At 43.9% G+C, this 14,439-nt stretch overlaps 1 protein-coding gene across 1 annotated transcript in view; it reads right to left on the reverse strand.

The window, feature by feature from the left end:
- Window positions 1-14,439, reverse strand: part of CALY (calcyon neuron specific vesicular protein) — a 79,494-nt gene that overhangs the window by 12,071 nt on the left and 52,984 nt on the right. Inside the window, exons 3-4 of the mRNA XM_073596926.1 lie at window positions 12,062-12,181; window positions 9,550-9,663 (exon numbers count right to left, since the gene is read on the reverse strand). Coding sequence (XP_073453027.1) covers window positions 9,550-9,663; window positions 12,062-12,181 — 234 coding nt within the window. The remainder of the gene's footprint in view (window positions 1-9,549; window positions 9,664-12,061; window positions 12,182-14,439) is intronic.

The following is a 14,439-nucleotide window of genomic DNA, read 5'->3' on the forward strand; positions in this document are numbered from 1 at the left end:
ACACACATAAATGTGTTATACGCGGAGGAACTCATTTCCCTAGCCGCTAGACGTTCTAAAGCTAAGCAGGCACGTGTCAATGAACTTACTACACGCATCAGCACACTAGAACGTACACATAAAGCTTCGCTAGCTGCCTCCTCTTTGGCCGAACTAACCCAGGTTAGGGAGGAACTTCTCGATGAACTTAATGGTAAACTAAAACGTAAATTTGCCCTGACCCAAAAACTGTTTTACGAATTTAGCAACAAATCGGGTAAACTACTGGCAAGAGCACTTCAAGCAAGAGAGCTTCCCACGTTATTCACAAAATCAAAAACCCCTCCGGTGCAACCCTGGTTACCACCGAAGACATTTCTGACCAATTCTTCCGTTACTTCTCCAAACTCTACAATCTTCCCCCCGCACACTCATCCAAAACTATCCCTGAGCGCACAACGTTTCTCACGGATTTTCTAGCGCAATACGGCCAACCCCCCATTACTCCAACAGAATCCTCAAACCTGGATCTCCCACTCACGGTAGATGAGATCCTGGCGGCCTTAAAACAGATGAAACCAGGCAAAAGTCCTGTCCCAGATGGCCTGACGGTCAGTTATTACCAGTCCTTCCCAGACATCCTTATTCCCAACCTCACCCGGGCCTTCGACGATGTCTCGTCCTCTGCCACTGCAGGTAGAGACATCCTGGAAGCGCATATTGCGCTCCTCCCCAAACAAGACAAGGACCCTACAATAGTCTCCAACTATCGTCCGATCTCACTTCTCAATGTAGACTTGAAGCTTTATGCCAAGGCCTTGGCAAATCGAATCCTATCCCTATTACCCAAACTAATTTCATTGGACCAGGTTGGCTTTGTTCCTGGCAGGTAGGCTAGGGATAACACCATTAAGGCTCTCAATATCCACCATTGGCTCTCCAAAACGTCCACACAGGGCTTTTTTCTCTCCTTGGACGCTGAGAAGGCGTTTGACAGGGTGGCCTGGGATTATATGGAGGCAACGCTATGCGTAATGATGATCCTGGCCCTGTACTCCTCCCCGACGGCTAAGCTTAGTATCAACGGCCACCTGTGGAACGCCTTCCCGATTTGTAACGGCACCCGCCAGCAGTGGCGGAATTATAGGGGTCGCTGAGGTTGCCATGGCGACCGGGCCCCTTGCTGCAGGGGGCCCTTGAGGGCCCCCTGTATACAGTACTTTGATAGGGGGAGCGGAGACAAGCTCCCCGTTTCTAAGCCGAACTGTATTCGGCACTGTGCAGGGAGCTTGTCACATTGATCACAAAGTGAAAGCAGTGTGTGCTGTGCTCTTTGTCTCCCCCTACAGTGCAGTACCCGGCAGGAAGAGCTAAAGGTAAAGGACTGCCGTTTTTTATCTACTGTATGTGTGTTTATATGTATGTGCATGTATGTATGTGTGTGTGTGCATGTATGTATATGTGCATGTATGTGTGTATGTATGTGTGTGTGTGCATGTATGTATATGTGCATGTGTGTGTATGTATGTATGTATGTATGTGTGTGTGTATGTGCATGTGTGTGTGCATGTATGTATATGTATGTATGTATGTGTTTATATCAGTGGTGGTGCGTCCATAGGGGCGCATGGGCACCGCCCCCTCTCTCCAGGCACCCCTCTATCACAAATGCCCCCCTATTCATACGCCTGGCCCCTTTTTGGACACCGGGCGCCTGAATTACACAGGCAGGGGTGTTTTTAAAGCACTAATAGGCTTAAAAAAAAATGAACTGCGAGTGCCATGCTTGGCGCTCACAGTCCACCCAGGTGTGTTAGAAAAGCGAATAAATATTCGCTTTCCTAACACTGAACCGCCTCTCCACCAATCAGGTGCTCGGGTCTGTTACCCGTCACCTGATTGGCTGAAACGACAGGCGCTGCTATTGGATGCCTATCAGGAGGAGAGGATGGGAGGAGACGCATAAAGAACCCCACTCGTCGCCGTCACCCGCTGCCCCACCGAGACAGGGTAAGTTCCGGGCAGACTGCGAGCGGGCAGGGGGGTCACAGTGGCAGCATTTGATGGGCACAGTGACTGCATTTGAGGGCACAGTGGTGGCAATTGATAGGCACAGGTGCTGCGTTTGATGGGCACAGTGACTGCGTTTGAGGGCACAGTGGCTGCGTTTGAGGGCACAGTGGTGACAATTGATGGGCACAGTGGCTTCGTTTGATGGGCACAGTGACTGCGTTTGAGGGCACAGGGGTGGCAATTGATGGGCACAGTGGCTGCGTTTGATGGGCACAGTGACTGCGTTTGAGGGCACAGTGGTGGCAATTTATAGGCACAGTGGCTGCGTTTGATGGGCACAGTGGCTGCGTTTGAGGGCACAGTGGTGGCAATTGATAGGCACAGTGGCTGCGTTTGATGGGCACAGTGACTGCGTTTGAGGGCACAGTGGTGGCAATTGATAGGCACAGTGGCTGCGTTTGATGGGCACAGTGACTGCGTTTGATGGGTAAAGTGGCTGCGTTTGAGGGCACAGTGGTGACAATTGATGGGCACAGTGGCTGCGTTTGATGGGCACAGTGACTGCGTTTGAGGGCACAGGGGTGGCAATTGATGGGCACAGTGGCTGTGTTTGATGGGCACAGTGATTGCGTTTGAGGGCACATAGGTGGCAATTGATGGGCACAGTGGCTGCGTTTGATGGGCACAGTGGCTGCGTTTGAGGGCACAGTGGTGGCAATTGATAGGCACAGTGGCTGCGTTTGATGGGCACAGTGGCTGCGTTTGAGGGCACAGTGGTGGCAATTGATAGGCACAGTGGCTGCATTTGAAGGGCACAGTGACTGCGTTTGAGGGCACAGTGGTGCCAATTGATGGGCACAGTGGCTGCGTTTGATGGGCACAGTGACTGCGTTTGAGGGCACAGTGGTGGCAATTGATAGGCACAGTGGCTGCGTTTGATGGGCACAGTGATTGCGTTTGAGGGCACAGTGGTGGCAATTGATGGGCACAGTGGCTGCGTTTGAGGGCACAGTGGTGGCAATTGATGTGCACAGTGGCTGCGTTTGATAGGCACAGTGGCTGCGTTTGATAGGCACAGTGGCTGCGTTTGATGGGCACAGTGGTGGCAATTGATGTGCACAGTGGCGGCAATTGATGTGCACAGTGAGGCTGCAATTGATGCGTATTTTAAAGAATTTTTCAGTTTGCTTGCGCCCCCCAAAAAATTTTGAGCACCATCTGCCACTGGTTTATATGTGTGTATATTTATGTATGTGTGTGTTTGTGTGTATGTATGTGTGTTTACATGTATATATGTACATTTTATGTATGCGCTTTTAATCCTGACCCCCTATATTTGTCCCATTAGAACCGATTTTTTTTTTTTCTTGTTCATAGTACCAGCAAAAAAAAATGCTGTTCCTCTGAAAAGTGATCCATGCTCAGATCGCTTTTCAGAGGCATTTGACAGCCGGTAAAGAGGCAATATGTTTTAACCCCTTAGATGCAACATCGCTATGCTGCAACTGCATGCAATACACACAGTTGCAGGGTGGTTGCAGTGCAGCCACTTCAAGGGTGCCCTGACTGGAAAAAGATTGAGAAACACCGACATAGAGGAACCCATCTCTCCATTTTCCTCCTGCAGCCACTGAATGCCTGTTGGAGGGAGAGGAGGAGAAGCAGGGGGGGGGGGAAGAAATCGATTCCTTTACATGCAGCCACCCACTTGCGACCGGACCCTGGTGTTCCGCCATGGGGCTCGGAGACAAGAGCCCTGTCCGGGGGTCAGGGGGGCCCTTCATGGTTTATTGCATCGGGGCCCTGAAGATTCTAGTTACGCCTCTGCCCACCAGGGATGCCCCCTATCACCGTTGATTTTCATACTGACTCTGGAATCCATGCTCCGTAGGTTGCGTGACAACCCGGACATCAAGGGCATAGAAATCCTCAATAAACATCATAAACTAGCCGCTTATGCGGACGACATCTTGCTCTTCCTCACAGAGCCTGTTACCGCTATCCCTAGCCTACTAGCAGATTTTAAATTGTTCAAAACTTTATCAAACCTTCAAATCAATTTCATGAAGTTGAAAGCGCTCAATATAACACTACCGAACATTCTCGTCAAGCAATGCAAGCACAACTTTCCCTTCGGCTGGGAATCCAGCGCAATAACATACCTGGGCATCAAAATACCGATCAACCTAAAAGACCTGTACGCTAGAAAATTTCAACCTGCGCTACGGAACATACAAGGGGACCTTCAGAAATGGCACCTAGGCTGCTTCTTTTGGCTAGGAAAAACTGCCATTTTGAAAATGAATGTCTTGCCTAGACTCCTTTACTACTTTCAAGCGATACCCATTAGACTACCCACTTCCTTTTTCAATTCATACAAACGAATGTGCAGGATCTTCATCTGGGCAGCCAAGACCCCCAGATTAAGCTGGGATAGATTAGTCCTCCCCAAGCTGTCAGGGGGCCTAGGTCTCCCTGACCTCCAAAAGTACCACTGAGCCTGTCACCTAACCAGGATTGTTGACTGGCACTTACACCACCCCGATAAGGACTGGATCACACTGGAGGATTCTTTCGCTAGTACACCGCTGTCCAACCTACCATGGATTAATTACAAATCCGCCCCTAAGACATACATGTCACATCTACTTATCGGAGCTACATTGCAAATCTTTAGAGTAGCATGCAAGTCTCTAGCGCTTACACCCTCCCCAAGCCCTATGACCCCATTAGACCACAACCCAGATTTCCCTCTGGGTCTCTAAACTGTCGGTGTCCTCTAAACTTCCGAAATATAACGTCCCCTTTTACACTTACCTACAACTCCGGCTTTTTCTTACAAAGACCAGACCCGCCTCAAGCTGGCACAGAGATTATACACCTTTTGAATTGCTATGTAACGGTGAAGAACCCCAGCGTCACCTGATCTCGAATCACAAAATTAAAGACGACATGATCATACGACACTGGGAGTCTGAGCTGTCCGTAGATCTCACCATGGCGGAGTGGGAACGAATACTGGGTCATACTCACAAAGGCTCTATTAACGTCTCCACCCAAGAGAATAGATATAAAATATTTTCTAGATGGTACAGGATGCGTGATAAGGTCCGAAAATTCCACCCAACCGTTCCTTCTATCTGCTGGAGATGCAACTCAACCAGAGGCACCCTCTTACACATATGGTGGGAGTGCTCCATCATCCAACCATTTTGGACAGAAATACAACGCTTAATCACCCAAATTACCACCTACACCCCATCTTTCACTCCTGCACATTACATGCTTCACCACACCCCCGTGTCTCCCTCCACCTACTAAAAATCCCTTACTATACACCTCATTAACGCCGCCAATCTTTGTGTCCCAGCCCTATGGAGGAACACAACCCCCCCCCCCCCACGGTAGAAGATTTGTTTTGACGGGTGGATAGGATTGCGGAAATGGAAAGACTCATTTGGCAAGCAAAAGATAATCCAATCAAATTCAATGACACATGGGCATGTTGGCTCCACTTTAGGGAGTCAACCAGGCAGTCCAAGCAGCCCGCCGGCTCACCCCCATTACCAGGAGTACCGTAAACGGATCCCAATCCTCAAATAACCCTGGACCCTCTCCCCCAGGCTTCCCCCTACACTTTCCCCTACACATACATATTTATACAGCATCTATAATAATGCCTGGACTCCTCCCACTTCCCCTCCCCGATCCAAGCTTCGCCCCTTTCTGACCCAAATAGAGGTTCAAACAGGATAGGTTACTAGATACCCTCCTCCCCATTTCCCAATAAAACCCTACAGCCCACTGGAGCATTCTATTAGGCCTAAAAAATACCAAACATGCCTAACTCTCATACAGACTCCCTGGCCCCCACCCATTCACAGCATGGTCCCTATAGGGGTGATTGGGTCCTGGGTAAGCCTTTATCGGTATATACCAAACCACCTTTAAGCCCGAACGCCCACACACTTCTTCCTCCCTACACGTAGAGGACCTTCGAAATCCTCATGTACTAATCTTTCAACTTAAAGACAGCTTCACGCTCATAACAGAGGCCCCTTGATGTTTAGCTTCACAGTCAATACTACCAATCTCAATTCGGTTCATCAGGAGAACCATATCATCCAGTTGACTTTAATTAATGTTCCTCCGCTTGCAAATTTAGGCTATTGAAGTTGTGTTACTCCAGCCTCTTGTAGACTGTATTCTTATTTCTTCATATGTCAAATGCAAGCTTGTTTTTGTTAACCTGACAAAATTCAATAAAAACTATTTGAAAAAAAAAAATACTCACAAGCCAACATGTGAAACCGCAAATAAAGGCATCCAAATTTACTCCTCGTGCTGCACGTCCACGTCTGGGTCCCAGCTGGCGTGATTCTATCACTCTCTCTGGCCCCGACTGACGCATTTCGTCACAGAGGACATCGTCAGGGGGAGTGGCCTGAGAGATAGTGTCACCCCTCATGTTATTTATACTAGCCGGGATCGAGAGGACGAAGAGTGCGCATATCGAACAGGTCATACCCTCTTTCAAGAAATCTGTTTTTTAATACCTCTGCTTGAGAAAAGTAGTCAATAAGATTAGTGCCATTTCTATGAACTCACTGAAATTTACTTTTAGGTATGGATTTGGGCCATGACCTGTGATGACAACTGGACAGGGGTATGTATGAGTTTCTATCTGTCTCCTTAAAATAAGTTGTGGTGGTAAACTGGCCATCAACCACTTTTATGTTTAGATTCAAGAAATGGATTTCCTCAGTGCTAGCCTGAAAATTCAATAGAATGCCTCTATCATTGACATTTCGTTCCTGCATAAAGGACTGGAAGGAGTGCATACACCCCTCACATAGAAGGAGGATGTCATCTATTTACCTCCTCCAAAGGACCAACTGGGGTATCAGATCACCACAGATGATGTTCTCCTCACATTTAGCCATGAACAAGTTCGCTATGCTTGGGGTGAACTGAGCTCCCATGGCTACGCCACATTGTAAAAAATATCGTCCCCCAAACCAAAAACAATTGTGCATCATAGCAAAAGTCAAAAGTTCCAAAATAAATTGTTTCTGACTAACAGGTAGAACATCAGAGGTATTTGTATTTGGATAATGTTCAACTGCCGTATACCCATGTTCATAGGAGATTATGGTGTACAGTGAGGCCACATCTACTGTGGCCCAAATGTACCCACTTTTCCATTGTATATTACTAAGCAGATTCAAAACATGGGTTGTATCCTTAAGGTACGAGGGAGTATTAACCACCAAAGGTTGCAAGAACTCCTCTATATACTTGCCTATACGCAATGTTATGGAATTGATGCCACTAATAATATGGCGTTATGCTTTATTATTCAATTGTTGTAAAGGAAATTTATATTCTACAGTTGGATTACAGTTAAGGGGGACATAGGTGTTTTGGTCAGACAAAAGACGTTTCATCTCTTTTACATAGTCCTCCTTGTCAAGGACCAATACTCCACCCCCTTATTTGCAGGACGGACAATGATGTCCCTATGTACACATAAAGATTCTAATCCCTTTTTGAAATCTTTACTCATTCTAAATGGTTGAATCTGGAGATTGTCCAAGTCTGCCAAAACGAAATCCCAGAGGATTTGAAAAAGAGGAAGCTAGAGTCCCAGGAGGGTTAAAGAGGGAAACATTAGATAATTTAGTGTGAACATAATTATTCAAATTAGCTGTATTTGTGCCAGTATTACCTGTACATACATTACTAGAACAAGCAAGGTTAGATATCAAATATTGTTTGATATTGATTTTTCTGATATATTTTTGTATATCGATAAAGGTGTCACATTTTTTACTTTTTTGGGAGGTCAGTATTTTAAACCTCGATTAAGGACTTCTTGTTCTTTCCTAGAAAGTACTTGTTTACTTAAATTAAAAATACATTGATTGCTTACTGTTTTCTTCTCTTTGGCCCTGAGTTTCCTCTCCCTCTGCACCCTCTCTTGTTTTGTACCTCCTTTTTTGAGTTTTATTGCCCTTGGGAAAAAATGTGGCTGTTCTAGTTTATTGGTATTTCTAGGGGAGTTGTTGTAATCACCGTCTCCAAAAACTCATCCATAATCACCTCTAGGGGTATGTAGAGGATGTCTGGTTATGGCATTTCCCTTATAAGGGTCTTGATTGTTATCTGACAAGGGTGTGTATCTGTTACCATTGTGAGAACCCCAATGGGGTCTATATAGGCCATCAGGCCCCCATATGTTGTTGCCTCCATTGGGTCGATTGTAAGGTCTATAGTGACTAATTTCTCCTCTCAGTTGATGATGTCGTCAAACCGGGGAGTACTGATAACTCCTCCAACCTGGACCGTTATTGTAACCAGCGGGGGTGTAGTGCCCATTATGGCCCATATAGCTAGGGAGTCTACCTCTTGGAGGTCTCCCTTTCCCAGTATTAGGAACAGTGGAGTTATTAGAAATGTTACTTCCACTTGTACCTACTGGATGCTGCGCCACTCCTCCACTAGTTGTAGATGGCATAGAACTAGCATTCTCTTCAAATTTCAATTTTAAGACTTTGTTGGAAGAATAATCATTTAAGTCTCCGTTATACTTCTTTTCCTTTTTGGATCTCTGTTCTGCATCCTCCTTCTCTAATAATTTTTTAAGGACATCAGCTCTATTTACATAGTCAGCGTTTTTCCTAAATGGGAGAAGTTTCTCTTTAATAGGGTTAACCTCCTCCCTTAAGGTAACAAGTTTACACTTTTTTCTTTCTAATAAAAAACTAAGGAAACCAACTCCTACTTTATTAAAATAAATAAATCATTAGTTAAGATCAACTTTATCTCTTTGGGGTGTGACCTCCCATCTGAGGCTCTGGGGGACCATGTACTCCATATACTTTTCCAGATAAAAATATTCCAGGACATGTGTAACTCGGAGAGCAGAATATTCTTTAGTCTCAAAAAAAAAAGACCACTAATCTCTTTCTTTTCTTCAATTTGTCCATTGAATACATCATTAGTATGTAAACTGGGATCTAAAATCAAAGATATCCATGACTCCTAGCAGCAAAAAAAGTATCAATTATACAAAAAAAAGGTTGGGTAAAAACTCTGTGCTCAGGAGTAACTAGATCGTGAGTAGGATTTGGCATCAGGTCTGTCATTTTAAAAATGCATTGTTGTTTGGTTGCCTTTAAACAATTTTGTTCCTTCTTCAATCTGTAGCTAGGGGATGCTCTGTATACCTAGCCTGACCTTCTTTTTAGTGTGCCTTTATTTTCAGTTCTGATCACATATAATTGCTGGAGCTAGACATACTATGATTTTGTTAACCTATTGGATGTTCACTTGCGCAAGTTTTTGTTTAAAGTTTTCTATAATCTGCAAGATCTTATTTGGATCAAGTCACTGTCTGCCAGCTCTGCTGAGATTATAGCTATCTCACTACAACTGGATTAGTTATAGAGATCACATTTGCAATTTTTAGACTGGGGAAGCAGAACAAGAACCTTGTTGATAATAGTTTTTTGATTGAAAGTTTTGCAGTGTTTAAGGTATATGTTGAGCTAGTACCTTGAAAATGAAACCTTCAGGACAAGTGAGCTGTTCATACCACAGAGCCTTGTACATCACCAGCATCAGAAGACAAGCCAGAAAAACCATGGTGATCAGGATCAGACCAGTCAGCTTGAGAAGTCAAGAAAACAAAATGAGACATATTTTAGGAATCTTTAAGAAGAAATAACAGAAAACATTTTGATGAAATGTTTATAATTTATTTCTGCAGACAATGGAAGGTCTGTGGAGGTATTTTTTAAATTACAATCACAGCACGCATCACATTAAAGGAAGGGCATACATATTTTAAAATGTTTCAATTAAAAATATAGTCACTTGTGGTCAACTGAACTGAAAAGCAGGGCTGTGACTCAATCAAGAAGAAATAAGGTTGAATTTATTCTCTCTTGAGAAGAAGAGGTAGAGGGGGGATATGATCAACATGTATACATACATAAGTGGTCCATATAGTGAACTTGGTGTAGAGTTATTCACTTTAAGATCATCACAGACAAGGGGACACTCTTACATCTTGAGGAAAAGAGATTTCATCTCCAAATACAGAAAGGCTTCTTCACAGTAAGAGCTGTGAAAGTGTGGAATAGACTTCCTCAAGAGCTGGTTCTGGCCAGCTCAGTAGATAGTTTTTAAAAAGACCTTTATTCTTTCCTAAATGCACATAATATAACTGTATACTAATATTTATAGGTAAAGTTGATCCAGGGAATATCCAATTGCCTCCTGGGGCATCAGGAAGGAATTTTTCCCCCGCTGGAGCAAATTGGATCATGCTTTAAAGGTTTTTTTTGCCTTCTTCTGGATCAACTGTGGTTAAAGGATAGTGTATATGGAGGTTTTGATTTGTGTGTTTTTAGAGGAGGGGTTTTTTTCAACGAGATTAACTATGTAACTATTAACTATGATCCTTTGCAAGCTCATAGGTTACTTGTAATATAAAAGTCAGAAGCATTGACATTTCACACTAAGTATATGATAAAAAAAAATGCATAGGCAGGAACTGTCTTTTAAGTCAACTTTAAACATAGCCACACCCCCCACCAAGCCATCCCATGGTCAGTAAGGTTTATTATCAAATGAAAGGACTCATAGGGATGCTCGAGAGGTGGTTAGGTGGTGAGAATAAATTTACAGTGGAACTGAGGACTTGTTTATGATAGACTACGAGCAGGCAGGCTATTATCACAAAAAAGACATGCAATGTCTCTTCTGCAGTAATATGCAACTACCTGCCTGCTTGCAGCATTCTCCATCATGTATCTGAGCTGTGCATGCGCAGCTCAGCTTACAACACCGAACAGATCCCTGTGTAATGGGATGAGTGGCTCATGCACATGCATAGGAGTGGCATCATCCTGCACCGGCCAATGATGATGGCTGAAGACTGGCACACAGAAAAAGATGGCAGCACCAGCAAGGGTCATGGACTGTTGGAGGAAAGATAAGTAAGGATCCCTTTAGTTCCGCTTTAACCTTTAAAATAAGAGATTTACAAATACATTTACCTCCCTATCCATCTGAATCTACCGATCATTTTGATATTTGATTTTCACTAAAAATATAATGTTTGCGTAAGTAGTATTTTGTCAGCATATGCGTATTTTAAATTGCCTTTACTTGTGAAAAGTTTACTAGACTTTGGTCTCAAAAATACTAAATTCTCCGCTAAACTTTCTAAAAAACAATATTAGTCAGTTGCCATGCATATGATCAATGCTGCAAGGATGTGTATTCCGATCTACTGGCGGTCCACATCCCCGCCTTCCATCCCTGATTGGCTTAACAGAGTAAATCGTATTGCTGAGATGGAGGAGCTGATCTATACTACCTTGGATAACATTTCCAAATACACAGATACCTGGGAAGCATGGATAAACTTCAAAAGAACCCAATCGTATCAAGATCTTAGAAACGCCTCAAACTAACTCCCAAATGGGGCAACTCCACCCCTGTGTGTGAAGCCAAACTCAAACTCTAGCACAGTTATGATACTCGGAGGGTACTGACCACTAGAAGCTGGAGAGGGTAGTTGGTGCCGATTTCACCCCCTCTCCTCAGCAGCATCCCCCCCCCTTTGTTCTTCACCTAAGTACCTTCCCCCTGCTTGTTCCCCCCCTCCCCTCCTCTCCCTCTCCCCCCCCCCTTTTTTTTTTTCTCTTCCCCTTCTTCTCCCCATGTACCCCTCTCTCTACACTTTTACTTCCCCCTTTCCCCGATTAAACCTTCTTCTGAAATATATACGACTAGATGTCATAACCATCCCTAATTTTCTGCTTGATATATAGAGATATTTAATCCTGATTCAAAGCGTTCCTAGTTGACTGAATTGTAGTGTTATATGTATTGATAAAACAGGCTCACTGAGCCATGGTTGTATATGCTAAATCTGTGTTTTCTCAATAAAATCTTTATGCAACAAAAATACTAAATTCGCGTTATTAAAGATTCATCAACAAGAGGAGCACATCTTCACAATATTAACACATAAACATGCTATTCACTGCCATACCTTGACCTTTTCAGAGACCTCATCATACAGGTTTATGTTTAGTCGTTTAATCCCTGGCACATGAATCTTCCTCTTTTTTTTCTGCTGCAGCTGATATTCTGTCCGAGTCTTTACAATCAACTAGTCAAAAAAAAAAAAAAAAACAAATGTAAAAATGAGATTGCATATAACGTGGTATTTTTAATTGTATAGAGGACCAAACAAGCAGACACACACAAGACATTTTTTGGTGACCTAGAATGAGCCTGATACTTTTCAAAAGCTTATTAACTATTAAAATAAAACACCCACTTACCATCTTTTTTTATGGAGTTATCTGCGTATACATTGGTTCTAGAGGTGGGAGGCTGCCATTTGGTTGTGGTGAGAATAAGCTTGCAACCCAGAAATTGTACATGTCAGAATATATACTATTTTTATATTTATGTGATTTGTATCTTTTCTAATATAGTTATATCCCTGGTACTAAAAACTTGCTAACAAAGCCAAACCAGGCAAAACATGTAGAGTACCTGAGGCGACTCAGCTCAAGAACATTGATTCTGAATTGTACTGTTTATATTGTACTTTATTGACCAAAAACATCTATTTTTATGTAAAATTTTATCATGTAATATAATAAAAAGATTGTAATTTTAAATGATGTAAAACATTTTGGTTCATTTACAGCACCGTGAAAGTTATTGTTGGTTTTCTTATGCTAAGAGGTTCACAACAAGATATCTGCTTTAGCAACGCAAACTCAGTAATGAAAAAGCACAATTTTTCAAAGGCAAGCAATTTTTCTACAAAATTATCTTTCTTCTTTTGCTGTTTATTGCCATAGTGTATCGCTACCCCCGTAGGGGCCACTGGTGTATGTGGTTGTCTCCCACCCTGCACAGCCAGGCACACAAATTTCCACTCACTTCAGGGACAAGAAGCTGTCCTTGCAGCTTTTTTTTTTTGTTTTTTTTGTTTTTATTAGGGGATTAACTTGGATAGGTAAGGGTTGATATGTGATGCCCATTTGATCAACAGAACTCTTTAGGGACTTGAACTATATACATCCAATATACACTTCTTTTCCCTCTTCTACCTTCAGCACAACTTGCTTGCAGACTGTTACGCTCAGGACCAGCTAGCACAGGTCCCAGATCCAACCACAGACACTTAGCAGAATGCCCTTTGCAGGCAGGGACCGTGGGCCTCTTTGGTGTACCAAAAATAGAAATCTATGGTGCTAGCTGTCCTATCTGTGCTTACTGCTCTTCAGGCCCCTTCCAGCCCTCCTGCCTGCAGCTGCCCCCTTCTCCTGCCCATGCCACCACAGTCCTCTGTTGGGGATTGTTCAGGACTCCTCGGAACACTCCAACACGCAGGCTGGGCTGCCATCCTATCACTAGCACTTTAGCAATGCTTGGCTGGGGGATTCACGCAAGATCTCACCCCCGTGGGGTCAAAATGATCACAAGAACGGTGAGCAAAAATCACAGAACCACACGGGGGACCTAATGAATGACCTGCAGAGAGCTGGGACCAACGTAACAAAGGCTACCATCAGTAACACACTATGCCGCCAGGGACTCAGATCCTGCAGTGCCAGACGTGTCCCCCTGCTTAAGCCAGTACATGTCCGGGCCCGTCTGAGGTTTGCTAGAGAGCATTTGGATGATCCAGAAGAGGATTGGGAGAATGGGAGAATGTCATATGGTCAGATGAAACCAAAGTAGAACTGTTTGGTAGAAACACAACTCGTCGTGTTTGGAGGAGAGAGAATGCTGAGTTGCAACCAAAGAACACCATACCTACTGTGAAGCATGGGGGTGGCAACATCATGCTTTGGGGCTGTTTCTCTGCAAAGGGAACAGGACTGATCCGTGTACATGAAAGAATGAATGGGGCCATGTATTGTGAGATTTTGAGTGCAAACCTCCTCCCATCAGCAAGGGCATTGAAGATGAAACGTGTTGGGTCTTTCAGCATGACAATGATCCCAAACATACCACCCGGGCAACGAAGGAGTGGCTTCGTAAGAAGCATTTCAAGGTCCTGGAGTGGCCTAGCCAGTCTCCAGATCTCAACCCCATAGAAAACCTTTGGAGGGAGTTGAAAGTCCGTGTTGCCCAGTGACAGCCCCAAAACATCACTTCTCTACAGGAGATCTGCATGAAGGAATGGGCCGACATATCAGCAACAGTGTGTGACAACCTTGTGAAGACTTACAGAAAACGTTTGACCTCTGTCATTGCCAACAAAGGATATATAACAAAGTATTGAGATGAACTTTTGATATTGACAAAATACTTATTTTCCACCATAATTTGCAAATAAATTCTTTCAAAAATCAGACAGTGTGATTGTCTGGATTTGTTTCCACATTTTGTCTCTCATAGTTG

The sequence above is a fragment of the Aquarana catesbeiana genome, linkage group LG08 (assembly GCF_042186555.1).
Source record: "Aquarana catesbeiana isolate 2022-GZ linkage group LG08, ASM4218655v1, whole genome shotgun sequence".
Lineage (NCBI taxonomy): Eukaryota > Metazoa > Chordata > Amphibia > Anura > Ranidae > Aquarana > Aquarana catesbeiana.